The sequence below is a fragment of the Sesamum indicum genome, linkage group LG13 (genome assembly GCF_000512975.1).
Source record: "Sesamum indicum cultivar Zhongzhi No. 13 linkage group LG13, S_indicum_v1.0, whole genome shotgun sequence".
NCBI classification, from domain to species: Eukaryota; Viridiplantae; Streptophyta; class Magnoliopsida; order Lamiales; family Pedaliaceae; genus Sesamum; species Sesamum indicum.
The window spans coordinates 3,751,033-3,776,875 of NC_026157.1; the positions used below are offsets into that span (position 1 = coordinate 3,751,033).

At 32.4% G+C, this 25,843-nt stretch overlaps 3 protein-coding genes across 4 annotated transcripts; all 3 read left to right on the forward strand.

The window, feature by feature from the left end:
* LOC105176420 (rhamnogalacturonate lyase) lies at positions 7,786-13,828 on the forward strand. Its single transcript, XM_011099216.2, has 16 exons — positions 7,786-8,038; positions 8,334-8,442; positions 9,588-9,651; positions 10,045-10,166; positions 10,808-10,861; positions 10,956-11,075; positions 11,163-11,282; positions 11,367-11,502; positions 11,589-11,759; positions 11,873-12,019; positions 12,093-12,290; positions 12,389-12,530; positions 12,624-12,780; positions 12,858-12,974; positions 13,074-13,197; positions 13,388-13,828. Exons 2-16 carry the CDS (start codon positions 8,354-8,356, stop codon positions 13,634-13,636), a joined length of 2,010 nt encoding a protein of 669 aa, XP_011097518.1. The 5' UTR covers positions 7,786-8,038; positions 8,334-8,353; the 3' UTR covers positions 13,637-13,828.
* LOC105176369 (8-hydroxygeraniol dehydrogenase) lies at positions 16,792-19,002 on the forward strand. The gene is made up of 5 exons (XM_011099150.2): positions 16,792-16,950; positions 17,076-17,189; positions 17,723-18,233; positions 18,441-18,591; positions 18,677-19,002. Exons 1-5 carry the CDS (start codon positions 16,853-16,855, stop codon positions 18,877-18,879), a joined length of 1,077 nt encoding a protein of 358 aa, XP_011097452.1. The 5' UTR covers positions 16,792-16,852; the 3' UTR covers positions 18,880-19,002.
* Positions 21,775-24,819, forward strand: LOC105176370 (8-hydroxygeraniol dehydrogenase-like). Of its 2 annotated transcripts, XM_011099151.2 has the most exons (5): positions 21,775-21,947; positions 22,300-22,413; positions 23,491-24,004; positions 24,202-24,352; positions 24,436-24,819. In XM_011099151.2, exons 1-5 carry the CDS (start codon positions 21,850-21,852, stop codon positions 24,636-24,638), a joined length of 1,080 nt encoding a protein of 359 aa, XP_011097453.1. In that variant the 5' UTR covers positions 21,775-21,849; the 3' UTR covers positions 24,639-24,819. The 2 variants fall into 2 exon arrangements, with proteins under 2 accessions (XP_011097453.1, XP_011097454.1); XM_011099152.2 differs by lacking the exons at positions 21,775-21,947; positions 22,300-22,413 and adding an exon at positions 23,187-23,403.

The window sequence follows — 25,843 nt, forward strand, 5'->3', positions numbered from 1 at the left end:
CCCTAAAATCACCTGCTCAAAAATTAATTATTTCAATATATATTCAATTATTTCATAATAAATTATGTAACCATCCTGATAAATTGGGGGATAATATGATTGTTTTTTACTTGAAATTCATGCAGGGATCTTGTTTTCTTGCAGATCTAACAAGACCAGTCTCATGCAACGTAACGTCACTCTGGTATATGCGCGTAATGCCCTGAAATTCAGATTATCTTGGAAACATAATTATACATATTTTATTGGGATAATTATCTTCTTTTCCTAAAATTTGGTATAATTACACAAACTTTGTGTGATTGAAAAATTATATCTAGTACCCTTTAGATTTACTTCTGTTAACAAATAAGTGTCTTGTTAGTCAAAATTCACCAAATTTATTGATATTAACAAATATATATATATATATATATATACATTTTACCCCTGATTGGCTTATTACTGATCTATTACAGGTTAAATAATTTTTGACTAAATTACCCTCACACGTCTTTACGCGTTAATACATGTTTTTCACCGTTATAAGGGTAGTACAGTTGGAAAAAAATTGTTTGACCTGTAATATGTCAATCGAGAATAAATATCAGTTTATATATATATATTTGTTAATATTAACAAATTTAGTAAATTTTGACTAACAAAGGGATTTATTTGTTAGACAAAAGCAAATCTCAGATGTGCTACATGTAATTTCCAATCACAAAAAATTTATATGTAATTATACTAAATTTTAGGAGAAAAAAAAGTGTAATTATCTCTATTTTTTATATGTCATTAAATGATTTAAATTACAAGTTTGAGATATAATAATGAAGAAATTATTATGTAGCAGTTGAAATTTCATGCATGGGTTTCATTAAACTTCACAATCATGTCCTACGCACTAATTCGTCAGCACACCTTTCACACTTATATTTATTTTTCTACTATATATATATAAATTAAGAGTTAAAATTCAGAAATAGTATACATGTATAATCAACTTTGAAATTTTTGGCCCATTTCTTGACATTAGTTACTACTCTTTGACTTGCCATGATTTTCAGTAGAAGAGGTTGCACTCTCCTTTTATTTTATTTTATTTTTTTCAAACTGATCAATCGTCAGTCGTATATATGGAAGGGAGCAAAGGCCAATTTTTCCTTTCAATTCAATTTGCACGAGAGATAGCTGTCCATTTGGATTGGTTAAACTAACGGCCAGATCAATTTTATAAAAAAATGAAATCTTTAGAAATCAATATCAAAGACGCAAAACATTAAGGACCAAAATCGAATTAGTGCCTATATATATAGGCCAAACTCTATGGGTGTCATGTCAAGTATGCCCTTGGTTTGCAATTAATTTCCTCCATTGAAACATTATTTTTCTTTTTGAAAAAATGGAGATATGTATCTCACTTCCATCTCCTTCCTTACATGAGATTGTTCATTTTTCCTTTCTTCTAACCTGTGGATGCAAAATTACAGATTCTACCTTTTATTTTTGAGATCCACTTCATCTTTGAAAAAAATAATTGTTGGGAAGGGGGGCGGTGTTGGGCGAGAGCGGTAATATCAACACTCTCATTTCTTGAGATTTGGTGTAAGTATACAGAAATTCCTCATGGTTTGAGAAATTACATCTAACACTCTTGAGGTTTGCTTCCGTCTAACAAATAAGTCCACCCACTAGTCAAAATTCATTGAATTTATTGATATCAACAAAAAAATTAAATTAAAATTAATATTTACCCGCAATTAACTTATTACAAATTTATTGCAGGTTAAACAATTTTTTTTCGATTAAACTATTCTTACAACGGTAAAGATATTACCTCCTCACATGCATTAAACGTACGAGGGTAATTTGATCATAAAAAAACTTATTTGACCTGTAATAAATCAGTATTAAGTCAATATAGATTTTTTTTACTAATATCAACAAATTTGATGAATTCTGACTAACAAAATAACTTATTTATTAGACCAAAGCAAATGGCAGGAGTGTGAAATATAATTTTTTGAATTATAAAGAATTTACGTATAATTATACTAAATCTCGTGAGAGAGTACAATTATCCCAAAAAAACATAGAAATGTGGATAATCATAAAATTTGAGCTGCATTCTACCCAATGGCATTACACTGAGAATCCAACATTATCCATGTCTATATATGCATATCCACTTCTTAAATGAAATGGTACAATGTGTGCAGTGTATCAAGTAGTGAATAGGTATTCATGAAAGCCCCACCCTAAAACACTACACCAAGTACAACCTGCCTTTCCACAATTCTTATCCTCTCTTTTGTTTGTGATTGCTCAATTTTGACCATTTAAATTTTAACAAATCTCTCAGCCCCTATGATGGGATTTTTGACAATCATATGATAAGATTGAGTCAATTGTACTTTTCAGGATTCAATTTAGGCTAAATTACTTTTAGCCCTCTTTTCAAAGTATGAAATTATATTTTCCCCAAAAAATTTGAGATTATATTTAACATTTAAAAAAAAATTATTTACACCTAACCTTTTTCGTTATGATTTAAACGAAAAATGCTGATCTTAGCAAAATAATTTACATTAATATTCAATTTTGCTCATCATTTAACATTCTTAAGTGTTTTTTCGTACTTATAAATTTAAACTATTAAACCACAGGGCTCGGAAATGTTCTCATGGTCTCTTCTCCGGGAGTTTCCCTTTGATTTGATCCTTGAGTTGTCTTATTTCCTGTTAGACTTTGGTAGAGCGATGGCCGCCGTCTCGTAGTCTTCGCTGCCCATTAAAGTGCCTAGGATCTCCATCATCATATAGATTCCCTCATACCCCTTACGGACGCCTTGGGATTGTTACCTGATCTTAATAAAAGACTAAAATTGTCAATCACATAATTATATTACACGTATATTAATTATTGGTTCAATTAGCACTAGATGAACAAAATTTGGGGGGTCTAGGTTAATAACTTTATGTAGTGGCCTAAAATGTTGTTGGTCCACTCCATCTGAATCAAGACCTGTTAGTTCACCACATTATTAGGTTAATAACCTGTACGGTATTTTAATTCACGACTTTTGACTATTAATTATGGATTTTTTATAACTCAATATTCGTGAAAAGCTAAGAAACTGCAACGTCATTGATCAGACTGTCCTGAATAATCCCTTTTTTCTCAGATTATTATCGATTTAATCATAAAAATAAATAATTATTTAAGAATTTTAGACTCGGAGTCTAATTAGCTTTAGTTTTCTGCTGGCCCGACATTCATTTTTCGATATATCTAGTTAGGACGTAGCTTTGGTCTCAGTGATAACGGGTAAAATTATATTTTTAATTTTATAGGATAGGGGAAATTAATACCTTTCGTTATCTGTTTTACGGGATTTTCAAAATGGTTAAAATTGAGAAAATTGAATGCATTTATTTCTATGCTTTATGAAATTCCAAAATTAAAAAACTCGACGCTTTTAGTTCTATATCTAAGTTTCTGTTAAAAAATATACGGTAAGAACACATGCAATGTGCATGTCCATCATTTTGTGAGTAGTCAAGCTAACGAACACGTGCATTGAATGTGTCCTTAGCCGTCTATTTTTTTACGAAAATATGATCATAAAATTAAATGTGTCGAATTTTCTCAAATTTGCGATTATTTTAAATTTTTTTTTAAAATTGAGGACTAAAAGTATAATTTTATTTGGATAACGAGTCGGACCTCGGATAATTGTTAATTTTGCATTTTTATATTTTGTTTTCATTTATTGAGACTCGAACAAACTCTTCAGCTATCATTGAAATTTAATCGATTCAAACTCCATTATATATACTTTATTTTCTTGAAATATTAAAAAATCTTCATTATTCTTTATTTCTAAATTATTATTATTATTTTCAAATCCTTTTGGGTGAACGCGCACTCTCGTGCCGGCAACCACCTTTGTGCATGCATGGGTGCACTTTTGGGATAATTTGCATTATTCGATTAGTTCCCAACCAATTACCAATCAGGCAATAACACACATTTAGAAAAAGGTACCCACGGTACCAAAACGTCCCTACCTTTTGTTAATCCAAAAGTAGCTTATAGCGATCAACTTGTTATTCCAACGAAAGGGTAAAATAGTAAATTTATAAATATAATTCTTTATCGGGGTCTAAGATCGAGGAGTTTGGAATCTTAGAATAGATAATCGTTAGACTTGCTGAAAGGTCTAAGCTAAATCAGCTCAAAATCGAGATAAGGTAATGCAAACCAAATATATTTAATGCTGGCGAATTATAATAAGGGATAATTAGATTCTCCTTCCCTGAGATTTGGTGTAATTATACGTAGATTTCATGTGGTTTGAAAAATTACATCTAGCACTCCTGAGGTTTGTTTCCGTCTGACAAATAAGTCCCTCCATTAGTCAAAATTAACCGAATTTGCTTATATTCACAAAGAAAATCAGAAAAAAAAATCTATACTTACACCTAATTGACTTATTACTGCTTATTGCAAGTCAAATAAATCTTTTTTCAAATTACCCTCATACATTTTCACGCGTTTGGGCTTTAGAAAAAAATGATTCACGATGTATCAATTACTAATGCATTTTGATAAATTATGTTGAGATATAATAATAAATACAGCTCACACACAATATCCACCATACTTATCATATAATTAACTGCTTTATTTAAATTGTATACTAATCATATAATATAACAAGAATAATTCACTATTCATCATATAATTTATTTGAGTAAAACTTATTTTAATTAATACATAAATTATAGGACAAATTACAATGACCTCCCCTAAAGTTTGTCATAATTATGAATACCCCCTCATTGTTTAAAAAATTACAAATATCCTCCTAATATTCGATGAAATTATGTAATTCTTGAATGGAGATATGAAATTGTCAACTTTGCCCTTACTGTATTTTTTTTATTTTTTAAAAAAATTAAAAACTTATAAAAAATCAAACGGTGTGGATGAAAGAATTTTAAAAATTATAAAAAAAATACCTACTTAGTCCATAAAAAATAAAATAAATAAAAAATAAAAAAAATTTATAATTTTTATTCCATAAGGATATTTTGATCAATTCACCATAAAAAATAGATGAAAACCTATCGGATTGAGGTAATTGTTTGACGGCAGTTAATTAAATTAGAGAAAATTTAACAATTTTACAAATAATAAAAAAATATTCGTAATTATGCCAAATTCTATAAAAATTGATTGTAATTTACCCTCAATTGTATAGAAGTCAGAGTTGATCAAGTTTGAATCATTGTATTTCTTGAATTTGAGAGATGCACGTCCCTTCACCATCCAAAACATGTGGAGGAAGGCGAGATCAGCTTCCCTTCTATTTCAATAGTTGTGTATCACTTCAATTTTATCCGTTGATTTGTATATATCCAGTCAGATATATTGTTAGCCGTCCGATCATTTTATCAATATTTTAGTGTTTTTCCCCCCTTAAAAATAGTGAGTGTAAAGTAATTTTGAAGAAATGGAAATGATATTTTAGAATGTATATAGACAGAAAAATAAAAGTGTAATAACTGCAGTCGTATTCGACACGTAAAATAATTTTAATAAAAGATTAAAATATAATAATTAAATTCTAATAATTATAATTGACGAGATATGTTCTTTAATTAAAAAACTGAGTAAGTAGAAATTATTCCTTTTTTTTCCCTAAGCCCAGATTACTTTTCTTTTAAAAATATTGTCCTAGTCAATAAGGCTTAGTTTAGTTGGCGGTTTGAACCCCGTCTTATGCTTGAGATGTTGTTTTTATTGCATAGTAGGTGTTGGTTCGATTTAATTTATTTGATATTATTAAATTAGGGTATGATTAATGTTAATAATTTTTGTTAGAAATTGATATTTTTGATTGGTTAGATTTAATTTATTTGATACTATAGCTATGATTAATTTTAATGATTTTTGTTAAATATTGATATTCAACAGGAATTATTATAATTGATTTATTTCAATTAATAATATATAGTTTAAGTTGTTCTAAATGGATTTAATTGAAAAAATAATTTAACAAGTAATCATTCTCACGACTCTCACTATTTCAATTCTGACTAATCATCGTCCAATTTTAATTTGGAAAAATGGTGTCAATTTCAATGACATGACCTTAAATTCTCTCTCTTGTTTTTTTGTTTTTTGGGTAAAGAAAGTCTGCCACACATGTTTTGGTACATTTTGAAAACATGTTTTTATTACAAAGAGAAAATTATAAGAGTGGAAACAGAGCTCCCGAGGAAACGGGAGTCCCTTTTTCCATTGTCGGAAAATCAGTTTATTGAGTCAAGGGTTAAATAAAATTAATGTTAATTATTAGCAGCCAATTTTCGAGAAGAAATATTGTAAGTTGACTGCAAACATGGAAATTTAGGTAATTAAATACGAAATCATAAATTTTGATGTACCTATGAATATATCACAGCTAGAATATAACCTGTGCTCTGCACGGATTTAATTTAATTATGATTAAAAATTATATTTTTATTCAAATTTCAAATATGTGAAAGTTAATTAATTCTTTTAAAATAAAATCAATGAATTTTCAATAATTAAAATTTATAAATTTCACTTCATGGATTATTATAACACCTACTCTTTCTTTATGCAAAAGCCTCGATCTATTTGAAAGATGAAAATATTCTTACAACATTTTTTTTTTAGGAAAATATGATATTTTTTTTATTATGATCCAATTGTATATAATATCATATATATATAATTTATAAAATCAAGAAAACACAAAATTGATCACAATAGTGAAAAAAAAACCTATTTATGGATGTCCGTCATCAATTAAGAATGTTAGAAGTACTTGGTGTATTAAATCTTGTTTAAATAGTAAATTTTATTATTAAGAAATAACTACTAATGTACTTCACGAACTGATGAAAAGAAAACATTGTTCATGCCTTGACTTGTAATACTCTCCTTTCTGTATAATGTGGACGTGGAATATGATATTAAATTAAATCTTGAATGAAAAATAAAAAGTAAATTCCTAAACATTTTTACTTTTTATTAATTTGTATAAAATTCAATATTTAGTCTACTTAGAGAATAGTGAAATATATATTCTTAAAACAATTTTGGATAAAATTATATATTCTTACAATAAACAATTTTCCTTCTGGAAAGATAAGGTTTATATATATATAAATATATTGAGGAGAAATAATTAACTGGGACGCTGCCGAAGTTAATCCGCCCAACTCGCCTAAACAGCAACCCAAATTCCACCAATAGGCAGACTTCCAGATAACATTTGACAAATTTGGTGCTTTCTTAGACTTCTATTCCACTTACAACATTATTTACACCAAATTAACATTAAACTCACTAATCTTCCGAGAAAAATCAAATTCCTCAATGTCTGCTACCTACGTGTATATATATACACAATTCATCGGATTTAAATTAATTATACAACAATTGTAATATATTTATCGTCTAATCGATATATAGTTCAAGAAAAGTGATCGATCGAGTGTACCAGCACAATTGTTCTATGATTGGTTTGATTCGACAAAATCTAATTTAGGTAAAAAATTTCTACACAATTCTCTCTTTTTTGTGTATTAATTTTGCTATATATTACAGAAATTAATATGAATAAAACGTGTTTCAAACTGCGAATTCAGACATCCTAAATACATACCTAATATAAACCCAAAGTCAAAAATATTCCAAGTCTTGATGGGATTTCGTTTACCACCTCACTATCCTCATAATATATATATATACATATATATGTCTTTGGTATTTCAAAGGCTTAAACAAAGAGTTCTTGCCCGACTTGGAGCTGCAGTTTGTGTTACTAACAAGAATTACTGCAGGAGTCTTATAAAACATTCTTAGTTATTACTTCTTTTGTGTCTTTATTTATACGTATCCTGCAAGGACTCAACTGCTCCATCGATCGATAAAAGCAGCTAATTAACCACCTTGTGATACATATATATATATGTTGGATTAATTGCTCGGGGTTCCTTCGTCGACGTCCCCTCAGGTACTCTTGTTTAGTGTTTTCCGATGTTGATTCTCTGTAGTTTCTCGTCTCGGTTGTTTCAGTTTATCCACATATTCGATATGCTAAAATACATAGTCGCCGAATGGAACGTGTAAAGGGTCGTATGTTATAATCATGCACGGTGGATTTTGTCGTAAAATTTTTATGTAATTCTTAGATGCAAGTGAAACATGGAAAAAGGTTGTCTTTTATTACGAGAGTTCCATGCCCGGTATGGAGAGATTGGGGTTTTAAATTAATTTGCTGCATATATATGTTGTGTGTGCAATTACAGGGTGATTAGTGGTGGCAAATATGGAGATGGGTGGAGGGCTGTCAATACTAGGATGTCTTGTGATCATATTCTTGCTAGTCGATTGCAGCACCAAGATCCATGCACACAGGTATATATTTTACCTCTGAAATTTCTCTTACACATTTCTTGCTTCATGTTCCATTGATCAAGACTCCTCAAATACTGCTTCTTCTCTTTTCTATTCCTAGTATCGTTCATCACTTAGATCTACTCAAAGTTTAGATTTACACATAACATAAGAAACCAATGCCCACTACCTCGTGCTACACAAATCATTTGTTCCCAAACGAAAATTTATAAAGTAAATTACTGCGGGCTCTTATGAGATTTAATTTATCATAATAAAATATTCGTTTATTATTTGAAAATTTATAAATATCCTTCTAAAATTAATAAGTCGTCTAACAAATGTAATTTCTGATTGGCGTATACGTGGAGTTGGAAATTAAGGTGGTGGTCTCCAGAACAATATAGGTTATCTTGTACTGGAGCAGTTGCAGTCGTGTTGAGGAATAGGAAAGTAGGCGTCCAACCACACATAACCCTTTTTCTTTTTCTTGGGACAAAAGACACATTCTTTTTCATAACTAATCCTACTTGTGGAGAAGTTCATTACAACAGAAACCTGCCGCCTTTGAATTTTTTGCCCACGTAATCTTAGTTTGTGGAGAAGTTTATTACAACAGAAAACTGCCACTTTTGAATTTTTAATTCATTATTAGGATAAATTACGATGAGTTCTCTGAAGTACGACATAATTATAAATACCATTTCGCTCTTTAGAAAAGTACCAATACCCCTTATTTGTTAATGATTGTCTAATAATTAGCCCAATTCATTAATCTGAAAAAAAAAAAAACATATATACTACGTACATATTTCTCTTATAGATGCAGGCAGAAAAGATCGCCATGAAATGAGAAAAATTCTAGCCCTCGTCAAATTTGACTATTATTGGACCAATCAAATGTGTGATTTTTTTTATTTTTTGATCTATGTTTCTAATTGAACAATTTACTTAAAATATACATCAATCATAAAATAAATATAATTTATTTAAACTGAGTTGAATCAAAATAAAATTTTCAATAATATGATTAAAAATTATTAAATATTTGTTGCATAAAGAGGTTGAAAATATTCATTTTTACCCATTAAATTTGGAGTAGCCTTTTTTCTCCCCCTACTTTCTTTATTCTCTATTGATTAATAAAGAAGTATACACTTTTGCAGGAGAAATCCAGAGAGTAATCAAGGGTCATCACCTCCAGTCAAGCTCCAAGTTTTGGACAACCATGTAAGACCAAAATTCATGAAGTACAACTTTTCTATTACATAAAAGTAATGACATTCACTTGACTTCCTTTTGTGTTATATTTTTCTTCACCTCTTCATGCACTAGAGAGAAATATCTCCTTTCACTTTGGTTAATTATCATAATTAAAATTAATCATGATTGTGCAATAACTGTTAGTCGTTGTTTCTGCCGGTGAGATCAAAATATTTACTACAATTAAAAATTGTGGCATATATTTTGACCATAAGTAAAACCATTACGAATGTTGATTAATCATGATCAAAACTTAAATTTTTTGCATCGATTTCATATAATCATGATAGACGGTGTTGATGTATAATGGTTTTTAAGCTGCTGTGATTTATAATCTATGAAATTAATCAATTTTTGCAGGTGGAGATAGACAATGGCATCGTTAAACTTACGTTGTTAAAGCCGAGCGGCATGATCACAGGCATCGGCTACAAAGGAATCAATAACGTACTTGAGTATCGCTCTAAAGAAACACAACGAGGGTGAGTAAACTAGCAAATCGATTCGATTTTTTCTAAGTATGTCTAATTTAAATAAAATTAAGAAAAACGGACCTCAATCAATGTTCAAATCCATTTCTTCGAGGAACAAAAAAGAAAAATTATCATTTTAGTCCTATAAATATGGCGGAGTGGCAATTTTAGTATACAAATCTATTTTGTTTTGTAATTTTAATTTTCATGCATTGAGGGCGAAAATAATCCGAATTTGCTAAAATGACAGAAAAAAATGCATGTGTACATGTATGCGACCAATCTTAAATAGGTGCACTTTTTCGACTATTTTAGCAAATTCCAGCCATTTTTATCCTCAACATGCAAAAATTTTAAAATAAGAGCACAAAATTGCCTAAAAACAGTCGTATATGATTTAAATTTTCACTGTTCTATATTAATAAGACTAAAATTGTCATTAACGAAAAATTATGTTCAAATTGAATTTTCTATTATATATTCTATTGAATCTTTTATTACATTTAATAAATACTAAAATTACTTAACTCCATTTATTACATTTTTTCTAGAAAGACCCATAGATCAATGTTAAATGCAATAGGATTTATAATAAAAAATCCAATCCGAGCTACATCAGTCCTTTTTCACTAACTGAGTTTGCACTGCAGCTATTGGGACATTGTGTGGAGCAGGCCAGAGATAGGCAAAAGTTTCTTCGACACGTAAGAATCTCATATTTATCAGGGAAAATTCTAATCCAAATTGAATTTGGCTTAATCTGAACTGTATGATATCTGTCTTCCTCCTGCTGTGCAGGCTCCAATGTACAAGCTTTAAGGTTGTAGCAAAGACTAAGGATCAGGTTGAAGTTTCTTTCACAAAGACATGGAATGTCTCCCTTGGCAACAATGTCGTCCCCCTCAACATCGATAAAAGGTGCATTTTAGGACGTAAACGTTCTTTTATAGTTGTAGTAGAAAGAATGTAACAGTACTAATTGAACATGTTGTAATGATTTTCCAGGTTCATAGTCCTGCGTGGAGTTTCAGGTTTTTACTCATATGCAATTTTCGAGCACTTGAAAGGATGGCCTGATCTAAACGTCGATGAAGCTAGAATCGCTTTCAAGCTTCACCAGGACATGTAAGATCAATTCATGTTCTGTAAACCATGATGATTCTTAAAAGCTGTAAGAAGTTGTTTGAATGACGAATGTTGCATGATTAGGTTCCATTACATGGCTATATCGGATGACAAGCAAAGGATCATGCCATCGGACCGCGACAGGACAGCAGGCCATGTTCTTGATTACAGAGAAGCTGTTTTGTTAACAAATCCTGGAAATCCAAACCTTAAAGGAGAGGTAACACGGATGGATAAACTACGTTTGGTTTATCCAAGAATTTGATGTTTTTCTTCTAACGTGTTGTTCGAAAATGTAATAACTAGGTCGATGACAAATACCAGTACTCGTGCGAAAACAAGGATAATCGTGTCCACGGGTGGATTAGCTCTAATCCACGTGTCGGATTTTGGGTGATAACTCCCAGTGATGAGTTCCGGGCCGGTGGACCTGTGAAACCGGACCTCACATCACATGCTGGCCCGACTTCCTTAGCTGTGAGTCTTCCAAGGATGTCCTAAAAAGATTGTTACATACATGTTTTAGTAAAAAAAACGAACTGTTGATCATTAATCTGTCAAAAAGACTAACTCAGATTGCAACCTGACAGATATTCTTTAGTGGGCATTATGCTGGTCCGAGTTTTGGAATTCGATTGCGCAATGGAGAGGCCTGGAAGAAGGTCTTTGGTCCTGTTTTCATCTACCTTAACTCGGGTTCGACAAATAATGCACTCTGGGAAGATGCTAAAAAACAGGTCAGTTTCTTGGCATTTTAGTTCTTTCTTCACCTAAAATGAAACCTTTTTCACCTGGGTTTTACACTGCCAGATGTCTGAAGAAACCAAGAAATGGCCGTATGATTTCCCGATGTCAGTGGATTTTCCTCATGCCAGTCAACGAGGTACCATCAGTGGTCGATTACTAGTTCGTGACAGGTACATCAGTAGAGAACTTATGCCGGCAAAATCAGCTTACGTCGGATTGGCTCCGCCTGGAAATGCTGGATCCTGGCAAGAAGAAACTAAGGTTAACGTTGCTTTCTTGTAATATCAAAATCTGGATCATTTCAGACAGAATGATCGAAATTTTTACATAATTTTGGTTCCATCTTAATGTTGTCTCAGGGTTATCAATTTTGGACACGAACTGACGATAAGGGCTACTTCACGATACAAGGTGTCCGAGCAGACACTTACAACTTATACGCATCGATTCCAGGGATCATCGGAGACTACAAACACGACATAGATGTTATAATCAGACCTGGTATTTTTCTAATTTCTAGAATGCATTTAAGTTCACTTTGTTCTGTAGTCATTTTTGTTTACCCTGCAAAATGATTTATGTGTATTGTACCAGGAAGCAAAGTTGGAATAGGTGATCTCGTGTACGATCCTCCAAGACACGGTCCAACGCTCTGGGAAATCGGGATCCCTGATCGTTCTGCAGCCGAATTCTACATACCTGATCCGGCCCCAGGCCTTGTAAACAAGTTGTTCATCAACCATAAAGACAAGTAAGCTCTATACTTTAAGACACTAACAAGGTTTTCCTTGTTCTAACAGAATAACTAATAATAATGTCCGAATCCAGGTTTAGGCAATACGGGCTATGGGATAGATACACAGATTTGTATCCGACCGAAGATTTAGTTTATACAGTTGGCATCAGTGATTATCGTAAAGACTGGTTCTTTGCTCATGTTAACAGGTACTAAACTTTCACCTGTTTCTTATTTTTACTATAATGTTTTTTTAAGTATAAACGGACAATTTTTTGCTAACTTTGAACCAACAATGTATTTTCCAGAAACATAGACAACAACTATACACCAACCACATGGCGGATTTTGTTCGATGTAAGAAATGTCAGCAGGAGAGGAACTTATACACTCAGGCTGGCTTTGGCTTCTGCTAACTTCGCTGAAATACAAGTATGTGCTTTCTGTTTCAACTTATCTCCTTTAATCCAAATATTTCTGACATTATCAGCAATTTGGGGCTCTTGTAACCTTATAAAGAAACATTTTTCCGTCATAATTCTTGCACAAATGTTGAGTGCACGGAGCAAATGGAGTCTAGATCTTAGTCTATTTTAATAGTAATTAGTTGTCTACTTTATAGGTATGGATCAACAACCCTTACGGTCATCGCCCTCTTTTCACAACACAACGGATAGGGAGGGACAACGCGATTGCAAGACATGGCATTCACGGGCAATACCGATTATATAGTATTAATTTATCAGGATTTCAACTAGTAAACGGGAGAAACACGATATATCTCAAGCAAGCAAGAGGGTCGAGCCCTTTCGCAGGAGTGATGTATGACTACATTCGGTTGGAAGGGCCTCCTCAGGCCTACTATAATTAGGACAGGCAAATGAAGAAGTGCACATACAACATAGTACATTCTTTTTGTATGGTTGTCGAAGCCTCCCAAATTAGGAGAAAGGGCTGTTCTTTTTTCTTTCATTTGTAATCTTTTGTAGTTTTTCATGCATTTTTGGATTGTTTGATGATCTCGTCTCAAAATCAGCAGAGAAAAGAGAGATTTTCTTTGTCACAATTTATTCAAGTTATATATATATATATATGGCTTTCATCTACTCTTTTTTTTTTTCCGACAGTTGAAACAAATTAAAGCTTTTATATATATTTTGGGGTCAATTAATACTACAAAAACGTAAAATTATATTTCTCCTAAAAATACTGTTGGAATTATACTTGCATACCTTTCGATAACTCTTACTTTACAACTGTACCTCTTCTATTGAGATTCAAATGAAAAATACTGATCTCGATAAAAAAAAGATATATATCTACATATACTTTTAATTCTATGCCGCATTCAACATTATGTAGAAATTGTTGATAATATGGCTAATTTATTTAGCATTTTCAAATTATTGCCATTGGATAAAAAATTGCCAATGAATGAAATTATCCCCTTCCAAATATAAAAATATTATTAGGGTATAATTTGTTAATAAATTATAAAGAATATTGAACAAGAGGTAAATTGAAAGTTTATATAGAATTTTTGATGACGTCAATATTTTTATCCAAATCATAGCAGAAGGAATAACGCTTGTAAATTGAGAATTCTTGGAAGTGGGTGCTGTTGGAAGGGCTGCAAAATGATATTAATTTCAAATGCTTTTTTGGAAAAAAAATTATAATTTCAAATACTCTTTTTAAGAATAAAAATATAATTTGCATTTTTGAAAGGGTTTAAGTGCAATTAATCGTATTTTTTAATCATAGTACAAGAGTTTAAAAGAATGTACTTCAAAAAGAATAAGATGAGGATTACTTTTTTCACTTTTTCTTTTTCCTTGTGAAAAATACATACATGCTTAAAAGAATGTAATTCAAACTATAATAATTTAATGAAAAAAATCACTTCTTTTCTTGAGACTTTTAGAAAATATTTGAATTTTGATTTATTGTTAAGTTTCAAAAATAGTATTTTCACCATACTTTTATAATTTTTTTAAAAAGGTTAAATATTAACAATTATGTTGTAATAAAATCAAAACTATTGTTATTATATATATATATATATATATATATATTGTGATAAGTTTAAGATTATGATTCAATATTTTGTGGCGAATATTATATTTTGTTGTGGTGTTTATGGAGTATAGCTAAAGCCATACATAATTTAAGGAAATAACTAATCATTCTTTCACTAGAAGAATCATGATATTTAATTGCAGTTAGTTATCGTGATTAATAACAAATAGTCGTAGCAAATAGTTATTGATCATGATCATGCAACGGTTGTTGGTTGTGATGTTCGCGGATGTGGCTAAAATATTTGTCATGACAAATGTTTTGACCTTGACTCTTAGCCATGGCAATTAATTTTTCATGGTGGAAAAAAAGTAATTAGAGACAATAAATATAGTGACAAGTGACAACAAATAATTATATTATTACTGGATTGTCACTATACATGTCCCAATAATTGTTTTTAGTAACAACTATATGCACAACCCTTTATCACTAGTTCTTGCTAATGACAATTTTCAAACATTAATTACAATTATTAAAAGGGTGAATTGTCGCGAGCTCATTTGAGGTTTGACATAATTATGAATATCTTTTATTGTTTGAAAAAATTATAAATACCCCCATCCCCATGTTTGATGAAGTTATATAATCCTTAAACAGAGGCCTAGAATTATCAAGTTTATCCTTATTGTATTTTTAAAAAAAATAAAAAATTACCAAAAAAATCGAATGAGATGGATGAAAATTTTTAAAAGATTAAAAAAAAGAATATATGTTTAATCCATCAAAAAATTTAAATTGTTCTTAAAAAAATAATCAAATTGTAATTTAGAGTCAGTAAGGACATTTGAGTCAGTTTATCATAAAAAATGAATAAAAAACAAAGATTAATGAATCAGGCTAATCGTTCGGCGACCACTAAAATCAGGCGGATATTGTTAATTTTTCAAACAATGAGAAATATTCGTAATTATCTTAAACGGGGGCTTCTTTTTCTTAAATTAATAATAATGAATGAGACAGATGGTGAATGCAAAACAAAAGTAGCTTAAATCATTCTGGACGCTGACATACATACATAGAATTTAAAGAAAGTTGTAATGTCAGATTCGGAGTTGTCTAGAAAAGTCAGTTGGCATCAGATGCAAATTAACAACCTTATCAACTTTTTATTTATTATTCAATTTACTCAACACCTTTCTGCATAATGTTTGTGCATTTTTTCTTAAGTAAACAAAATATCTTTAAAAATGTGTACTCAATGTATAATATGTGTTCAAAGTATTCTTACAATAAAATTTATTGATATCTGTAAAAGAAAATTGAATAAAAATTATTTTCACCCCCAATTGACTTATTATTAATTTATTAAAAATTAATTAATTTTTTTCTAATTAAATTAATCTGTACAGACTAATACATATAAGAAGGTACATATTTACCTTTATAAAGTTAGTCTGGTCATGAAATATTTGAGTTTTGATAATTGTTTTTAAAGCGGTTGTTCACATGATAATATAAATAAGGATAAATTATAATTAGTTGAGATTTGACATAATTACGAATATTCTTTTATTTATTAAAAAATTATAAAGTACTCCCCAAATAAAAAATAATTGTATAGGTCCTAAACTGTAAGGTGAATATTACTATTTTATAATTATTGATTTTTTTAAAGAAAAAATAATATTTGAAACAATATAGAATAAATGAGAGTGGGTAAAATAAATAATCCATCGAAAATATTAGTCCATACAAATACTTTTAGAAAATTCTAAAAAATCTATAAAATTATAATTAATAATTCAAAAAAACATATTAGTCACTTCTCTATCAAATGAGTAAATTGTTAGACAAATCTTAAAATAGGAGAGTTTTTATAATTTTTTAAAAAACAAAAAAATATTTATAATATTTCAAAATTTTGATTACTATAAATAAAATACAAAAGTAAAAGATAGATATCTAGAGAGTTCCACCACTAACATACACAGAACTCCAACTATATATAAGTACGACTGCATGATCGCAGCTTCTGTAAGAAAAACCCCTTTTCATAGCTGAATCAATGGCGACTTCACTAGAAACACAGCACCCCATCAAGGCTCTTGGATGGGCTGCTAAAGACTCATCTGGCGTTTTGGCTCCTCTCAAGTTCTCAAGAAGGTACTATTATTACATCTCTCACTGAACCCTCAACCTTTGTGCCTGTTAGTGTTCGCAAATGGGTAAAATAGGATCAATCTTTATTTGTAATAAGGCAGTTAATTTGATGGATGTAAATGGAACAGGGCAACTGGTGAGCATGATGTGCAATTCAGAGTTCTTTATTGTGGTATCTGCCATTCTGATCTTCACTTGGCCAAGAATGAGTGGGGTGGCACCATTTATCCCTTGATTCCTGGGTGAGATTTTCAACTTCTCTGGCTTCATTTTTGTTCGGACAGATTTGGTCAAACTTAAGTTGCAAGATGAGTTGATGTACTTGTCGGGATTGGTCTCTCTTTTATACTGTATATTAATTACTAATTCACTTGCTATGTGATATACCTGGATCCGGTCAAATCGTGTGTGTTTTTTGAAGGATATAGGCAGCTGCAAAGTCTGTGATTGTCTTTAGAATCCTAATATGTAATCGTATGTGTTTTCCTGTGCTTTTTTGGATTCATCTTAAGAAGAGTTATATTTTCCTCCCTTTGCCTGCCGGAGATTGAATGTATCGATGCTGATCAGTTAGTTTGACTAGTTTTTTTAGTGCGATGATGAACAATAATAGAGTGCGATGACGAACAAGTTAATTATTGATATGTAAAGAACCAAAATGTACTTTCTGATGACAACCTTGGGGGAGATTATGACTCGTGGTTCTTTCTATTAGTGATTTTTTCCTAGGACGGAAGGTCCTGATTCATGTACTAAGTGATTTTTTTTGGTGCAGACATGAGATTGTGGGAGAAGTAACTGAGATAGGTAGCAAAGTAAAGAAAGTAAAGATTGGGGACAAAGTAGGCGTTGGATGCTTGGTCGGATCGTGTCGCCAGTGTGAGGAATGTGCTAACAATCAAGAAAGTTATTGTCCGAAGCAGATAATCTCAATCAACAGTCGTTACTATGATGGTACAGTGACATATGGAGGTTTCTCAAACCTCATGGTTGCTGACGAGTACTTCATCCTTCGTTGGCCCGACAACTTGCCCCTTAATTGTGCTCCACTTCTATGTGCCGGCATTACAACTTACAGCCCGTTGAAGCGTTTTGGACTTGACAAACCTGGTGTGAATGTTGGGGTTGTCGGTCTTGGGGGCATTGGGCATCTCACTGTGAAATTTGCCAAGACCTTTGGGAGTCGGGTGACGGTCATCAGTACATCTGCAAATAAGAAGAAGGAAGCAATCGAAACTTTTGGTGCTGATGAGTTTTTGGTTAGCCATGACCAAGAGCAGATGCAGGTAATTTCCTCGGGACTTGGTTTGATTAATTTGTTCTGTAGGCTGTCTTCACTTTGTTCGATATGAAATGATTATTTGGAAGGATAAAGAAATTTGTATGAGTAGACGTTATATCAGAGGGTGACAATGTAATAGACCATACAACATGAATACAGCCTTAACGTATGATGCTATTTTAAGATTAAATTTGTGGTGTGCCGCGAATAGGCTGCTGCCGGCACATTGGATGGAATCATCGATACCGCCTCTGCAAATCACTCCCTTCTACCATTGATAAATCTGCTGAAGCCCCACGGCAAGCTTATCTTGATTGGTGCTCCTCAAAAACTCGAGGTGCCTGTTTTTCCCCTGCTTCAAGGTAATTAGCACCGCCATCCATTCACTTCTACATGGCTGCCATTTTAGTGTAAATTTTGAGACATCATCGATCCTCTGAGTAACAGGTGGGAAGTGTATAGTCGGGACGGCCTGCGGAGGACTCAAAGAGACGCAAGATATGCTTGAATTTGCAGCAGAGCACAAGATACTACCCGACGTTGAGGTGATACCGATTGACTATGTCAACAAGGCCATGGAGCGTCTTGAGAAAGGCGATGTAGAGTACCGGTTCGTTATTGATGTCGGGAATTCGTTGAAGGCTGAGTGATCATATTGTCGTTGTGGAGTTGTTATATTGTCTCTGTTGGTCGCTCTTCTACCATTTTATCTATAGACTACTGCGTGGTCGATTATCCCCGTGAGAATTTAATAATAATTTATCATTTCTTAACTAATAGTTTAACAGTGAATAGTATAATATAAAAATTCAAGAGAATTTGTCCCTGTAGAATATCCCTTCATGAGAATAAAACAATTCATATTGTCAGAAAAACAAATAAGAAGATATGAACAAGAATCAAAAAAATATGTCTTTCACCAACCCCATAACCAAATGTTAAGAAATGTGTTTTTTCCATTTGGAATTTTATATTTAAAACTACTTGAACATATGGTATGATTTTTTATCAAAGACACGATATCTTTATACAACATAACAAATTCTTAGACATGGTACGAACATCATGCAACACTGGGGAAAGATTTTTAAAACTTCAAAATCACTAAGTAGTAAGTGTATGGACAAAATAGATCATCAAGAAGTATCGACAAAAGAGGTTACTACACATGAAACCTAATCGCTGCAGATAGAGAATGCCATGGTATGGATTTTTTAAGAAGAGAATTCAGAGAACAGAGTAGCGACACAGAGAAGAAGAAGAAAATAGTTCTTGTATTCACTCTGATCAACTGGGTTAACAAGATGTGTGATTCGGGTCGAAATCTGCACGACCTCCTTAGTCGGATGAGCTGGTTCTCTAAGCTATTCGAGGTCGCTACCTCTCCCAAACTAATGTAAGGACCCTGAAAAAAGAGAAGCATATCGTTAGGCTTGCTAGGATGGCCCCCAGTAAAACCCTCTGATGCTTAAGTTAGTGTTTGTCATCAAGGTCACGTAAACAGGTCGCTTTCAATCTAGCGAGCCTGAGCGATCTAAAGTGAAGTAGTAGAAACGGCCTACCATAAATGCACTAAGCATGGAGTATTTATAGCATAAAATAAGGGATTATGTTGGTCTAATAGATGTCTGCCACGTGTCCCGGGTTGTCAGGGTCGGATTGCTGAACCCGACCTGGGTCGGGCCAGGCGCAGGTATTCCAGGCGCATTGAAGTATTTCAGGGGCAAAATAATCTTTTTTAGACAAAATTAGGATTATACCCATCATTACTCCCCCACTTCTTCTTAGTGTGCTGAGCATTCTAAGAGAAGTTCGTTCGATCTCGACCTTTAGACTATCCTTGCCCCTTAGCATCTGGCTATTGATTTTGGCACGAATCTCCATGATCTTACCCCTATAAATAGGAAAGAGTTTGACCTCAGCTTCGCCACTCATTTGCGATCTACTCCTCTCTAGGTGCGATCTGCCTTCTCTCACTGCGATCTGCCCTGTCTAGGTTCATAGAGGTACTTTGAATTATGTCTTCAAGTTCTGAGTCCAATAGTTCTAGTAGTTCGTCTGACAGCTCATCTAATATTCATCTGGTAGATCATCTGTGACCTCCCGTTTGCCCTTAGCTCTATAAAAATCAGGTCGGCCCATTTTCTAGGATAAATGTAGATGACTTAGAGGTCGCAACCCCCATTATGACCCTCGAGCGATATGAAACACTATTAGCCAACGACTCTTGCTTAGCATTAAAAGTACATTGCACATGATTGTCACGACAATTAGAAAGAAATATAATATTCCCCAAAATTTTGAGATTATTCTTCCTTCCTCTTTTGATCGAATGAACCAACCTCCTCTAGGTTGCTGTCCTATCTCTATAGTTTATTTAGATGCGGGTTTACGCTTTCCTCTTCCGCGACCCATTGCCCGAATACTTTCTAGGTTAGAAATATACCCGATGCAATTAAATTCGAATTCCATGATGTGCAATTCAACATTCTTTATTGTGGTATCTGCCATTTATAAAATTATTAGACGGGCATTAATGTGATCGTTGTGACTATTGGAAACATTCAATTGAATATTTTTTTTATTTTTGCCCCTTAAACATTTATATATATATTTGAATTGTTACGCAGACTCGCACCAGAAAACCAACCAAACCTATAAGTTTATTTTGAATTTTAGAATATTATTTTGGAAAAATGAATAGTAAATCAAAACAAATAATTTATGTAAAGAAAATCACTTAGAGTTTTATATTGATTCTCTTTTATGGGACCGTTCGACTATTCGAGGTGATAATATAAATAAAATACTAAAGTTATTCAATATCCATACTATTATTAAAAAAATTAGTGTTACCAATTTTTAAATACAAAATGTACCCTTTAATTTATTTACTTTCTTAAAAAATGGTTAGTATAATATTTTCAATATTTTTTAATAATCTAATAATTATATTTTTTTTACACTTTGCCATAAAAAATTTTTTTGTGTCAACTTATCATTTTAACGTTACGAAATTTTACATTTTGTCATTTATAACTGTTTTGCAACTAAATTTTTTATCAAAAAATCACTGCATGCACTGCACATATAATATTTAAGGATTATGTGATGTGATATTTTTCATATATGAACAATATGTGATGTTTTTTCGACAGAAAAATCAACAAAAAGACGGTCATATTTGGCAAAGTACAAATTTTGCATAGTTGAGATTATAAATTGACACAAAAAAAAATTCGATTGCAAACTGTGAAACGGGCATAATTTAAATGACAAATATAATTTATTCTTATTTTTTTCCTCATAAACTTTCATATTTTCAGTAAATCCACAATTACAATTTATTTCTTCTCTCTCACACTATACATTTTTTTTTCACCGGCTTTTTCTTTCTCATCCCCTCACACCATGATTTTTTTTTCATCTCATATCACAATTCTTTTTTATATGCTCGGTGGGACAGAGTGGCACGACGACATAATAAAAATATAAGTAAAATACAGAAATGTAAACTAAATATATTGAGAGTTGAACGCCACCTCGTACAGAGCTCCAACTATAAGTATGATGCTGTGCTCTGCAAACTGAGCATTTCACTGCTGAATCTTGTCCAGAAAATGGCGACTTCACTAGAAACAGAGCACCCCGTGAAGGCTTTTGCATGGGCTGCTAATGACCCAACTGGGGTTTTTGCTCCTCTCAAGTTCTCAAGAAGGTATTATTATTACATCTCTCAACCCTCAATCTATTGCTTGAATGCTTCTCTTTTTTATGGTGATTATATCCTCAAAAAATTGTTCTTTTTCTTACCAAGATGCTTGCTTTGGTACAGGTTCTTTTATAGTTGTTTTCTACGATTTAGTGCAATAAAATCCCTAATAGGCCAAGAAAAAAGAACTCCTTGAAGGGAACATAGGAAGGTCTTCTTTTTTGTTTTTCTTTTTTAAGAATTTGGGTGTTGAATTGCCATTGAGATTTTGTAGCTGTTAGAGTTTTCAAATGGGTAAAATAGGATGAATCCGTTATTTGTAATAAGGCAGTTAATTTGATGGATGTGAATGGAACAGGGAAACTGGTGAGCATGATGTGCAATTTAGAGTTCTTTACTGTGGTATCTGCCATTCTGATCTTCACTTGGCCAAGAACGATTGGGGCTTCACCATTTATCCCTTGATTCCTGGGTAAGATTCAACCTCTCTGGCTTCAGTTTTTTCTACAAATGGCACAGTTTTGTTGGGACAGACTTTTATCAAAGGTTAAATTACAGCAAACTCCCATAAAATTCATAAAATTCCGCATAGTTACGAGTATTTATTTATTATTTTAAAATTACAAATACCCACCACAAAATAGAAAATAATTATGTAGTTCCTAGACGATAAGGTGGATATTACTACTTTACCTTGTGGAAACTTTTTGCAAAAAAAAATTAAAAATATAAAAAAATTTGATGGTGTGTAAAATAAATAACCAATAGGGAATATTAGTCTATACAAATGTTTTAGAAAATATATAAAATTATAATTCATAATTCAAAAGTGCAATTTGGTCAGTTTATCATAAAAATTTAATGCAAGCCTAATGAGGTTAATGAAATTGGCTCGTTGTTAGATGGATATTAAAATATGAAGGTATTTATAATTTTTCAAACCTCTGGAGGATTGCTGTAATTTACGTTTTATCAAACTCGACTGATAAGTTAATGTACTTGTCGTGATTGGTCAGCCATTTTTTTTTTTACTGTATATCAGTTACATATTAAGTGTAATTTCACTTATTGTGTAATTACGGTCAGATTCCGAATATATAACAATTGATGTGTGTGTTTTATTGTGCTTTTACGGATTCATCTTAAAAATAGTTATATTTTCATGCCATTGAATAGTTAATTTGACTGTCTTATGAACAGAGTGTTCGCAGAAATATAAAATAATCACTTATCAGCTTAGCTATTTACAGTGTTTGAGTTCTCGCATTTACATCACTAAGATTAAGATGTTTTGAGCCATTAGTACCATATCACTAACTTTCGCTGCTTATCACTATTCTTTCCGAACACTTGTAATTTTCGCTGTAATTAAACTACAACGTTCTTTACAAATTACCATGGACACCATAATCCACCGTAAACTCTTTCAGTGTTCTTTGCCTGTACTTCCTGCTATTTTCAGGTAGATGCAAAAGCGAAAACTTTTCTGGTGATCTTTTCCTAGGAGGGAAAGCTTCGATTCGTATGCTAAATGAATTGTTTGATGCAGGCATGAGATTGTGGGAGAAGTAACTGAGATAGGGAGCAAGGTGAAGAAAGTCAAAATCGGGGACAAAGTAGGCGTTGGATGCTTGGTCGGATCGTGTCGCCAGTGTGATGAGTGTGCTAAGAATCAAGAAAGTTACTGCCCCAAACAGATAATCTCAATCAACAGCCGTTATTATGATGGGACGGTCACATATGGAGGTTTCTCAAACATCATGGTTGCGGATGAGTATTTTATCATCCGTTGGCCCGAGAACTTGCCCCTTGATAGCGGTGCTCCTCTCCTATGTGCCGGGATCACAACTTACAGCCCGTTGAGGCAGTTTGGACTCGACAAGCCTGGTGCGAGCGTAGGGGTTGTCGGTCTAGGTGGGATCGGCCATCTCACGGTGAAATTTGCCAAGTCCTTTGGGAGTAGGGTGACAGTCATTAGTACGTCTGCTAACAAGAAGAAGGAAGCAATTGAAACTTTTGGCGCAGATGAGTTTTTGGTTAGCCATGACCAAGAACAGATGCAGGTATTTCCTCTCATCTACGAATGATTAATTTGTTCTATAGGCCGTTTTCACTTTGCTTGATGCGAGACAGCTTAAGGTATACGAATGATTAATCATATTTTCATGCAATTGCTACCAACTGAGGGCTAAGACAGTCTTGTCAACATAATATATGTGATGTTCAACAATTTGGACCATTTATCCCCTCCCATGTGTAGGCTGCTGTCGGGACGTTGGATGGTATCATCGATACCGTCTCTGCGAATCACTCCCTTCTACCATTGATAAATTTGCTGAAGCCCCATGGCAAGCTTATCTTGGTTGGTATTCCAACAGAACTCGAGGTGCCTGTTTTCCCCCTGCTTCTAGGTAAGCATTGCTATCCATTCACTTCTATGTGGCTGCCGTTTTAGTATAAATTTTGGGACGACATTGATTTTTTCGAACAACAGGTGGGAAGTCAATTGTAGGGACCGCTAGTGGAGGAGTGAAAGAGACACAAGATATGCTCGAATTTGCAGCCGAGCACAAGATACTGCCAGATGTGGAGGTGATCCCGATCGACTATGTCAACACGGCCATGGAGCGTCTTGAGAAAGGCGACGTGAAGTACCGGTTCGTTATTGATATCGGGAATTCGTTGAAGGCCGAGTGATCCTATTGTTGTCATGGAGTTGCTACACTGGTCGTCCTTCTAAAATCGTTTTGTGTTGAAGCAAAAAAGATGAAGATTGTTGGTTGTTTCTTCTTTGGAATATGTTGTTCTGAATAACAATATTAACATTATATTTGTTGTCCCTATAAATAAGACATTAGTAATGATAATTTACATAGAACTTTTGTTATTCATAAATTTTTAAAATTATTTTATGAAAAAAAAGAAATATTAGTGATTTAATATATATATATATATAGGTCCTCACCAGACAAATAGAACTATTCTGATACGATTAAAAGGGTTTAGTTATGATATAATTAAAGATAACTAACAACTAGTATAATATCATGAATCAATTAAAAAAGAATAAAAATAAAAGATATTGATAGAAAGTATCAAAAAAAAAATTATCGTTGCATAATATATTACAAAAAATACGCAATATATTGATAAATTAACAAATAAATATTAAAGAATAATATTTAAAAGTAAATTTAAAACAAAAAATAGCGCATGTTAGTTGCCGACTAAATTTTAATTGTATAATTATATTCTTTACAGATATAATTTTGTTCATTAACATGTTTGTAGTGTATATTTATAGATTGAATATTCATAGAATTTTTCTGATTCTTTTATTTCATTATTTATTTACATTTTTAAAATTTTGACTTATAATAAAATGAATAGCACCAATATTACAATAAATAATTAAGTTTAAAAATCTAAATACAATAGTTGCTATTGAAATATAATTTACATAACTATTAGGCCTCAAGATGTAAAATATAGTTATATATTAAGTGATACGCATGCCTACCGTGGCCCAATCCAAGAGAGCAGTAAGGCCTGGACACTCCAATCATAATTCAAAACATATTAGCCCAAGGAATTAAGAAATCTAGGAGAAGGTTGGAAGCCCAAAGCACCCCTCGACTCAGTCCAGAATTACAGGCCAATAAGACGTTCATATCAAAAGACCCATACACGTGATGACTCATTCCCCCACATGACATCTAATCAACCCAGGAGTCAGCTGCCTCCTCGAACCACAACAGCTTTAAAGGGACAACGCAAACAAGGAAGGGCCCTCTAGCAGCTAAAACTCACTGTAGGCGATAATTATGAACTTCCAGTTACGGATAAAAACAATTCATCCCTTATCCAACTATCTCAGCCAGCCTCCTTGAAAATTTAGGAAG

Coding starts and splice junctions, on each gene's coding strand:
- LOC105176420 (XM_011099216.2), top strand. CDS start 8,354: ATGGAGATGGGTGGAGGGCTGTCAATACTAGGATGTCTTGTGATCATA. Junction 10,167..10,807: donor TCTAAAGAAACACAACGAGG/GTGAGTAAACTA, acceptor TTTGCACTGCAG/CTATTGGGACATTGTGTGGA. Junction 10,862..10,955: donor GGCAAAAGTTTCTTCGACAC/GTAAGAATCTCA, acceptor CCTGCTGTGCAG/GCTCCAATGTACAAGCTTTA.
- LOC105176369 (XM_011099150.2), top strand. CDS start 16,853: ATGGCGACTTCACTAGAAACACAGCACCCCATCAAGGCTCTTGGATGG. Junction 16,951..17,075: donor CCTCTCAAGTTCTCAAGAAG/GTACTATTATTA, acceptor TAAATGGAACAG/GGCAACTGGTGAGCATGATG. Junction 18,592..18,676: donor TGTTTTTCCCCTGCTTCAAG/GTAATTAGCACC, acceptor TCTGAGTAACAG/GTGGGAAGTGTATAGTCGGG.
- LOC105176370 (XM_011099151.2), top strand. CDS start 21,850: ATGGCGACTTCACTAGAAACAGAGCACCCCGTGAAGGCTTTTGCATGG. Junction 22,414..23,490: donor ATTTATCCCTTGATTCCTGG/GTAAGATTCAAC, acceptor TGTTTGATGCAG/GCATGAGATTGTGGGAGAAG. Junction 24,005..24,201: donor ATGACCAAGAACAGATGCAG/GTATTTCCTCTC, acceptor TCCCATGTGTAG/GCTGCTGTCGGGACGTTGGA.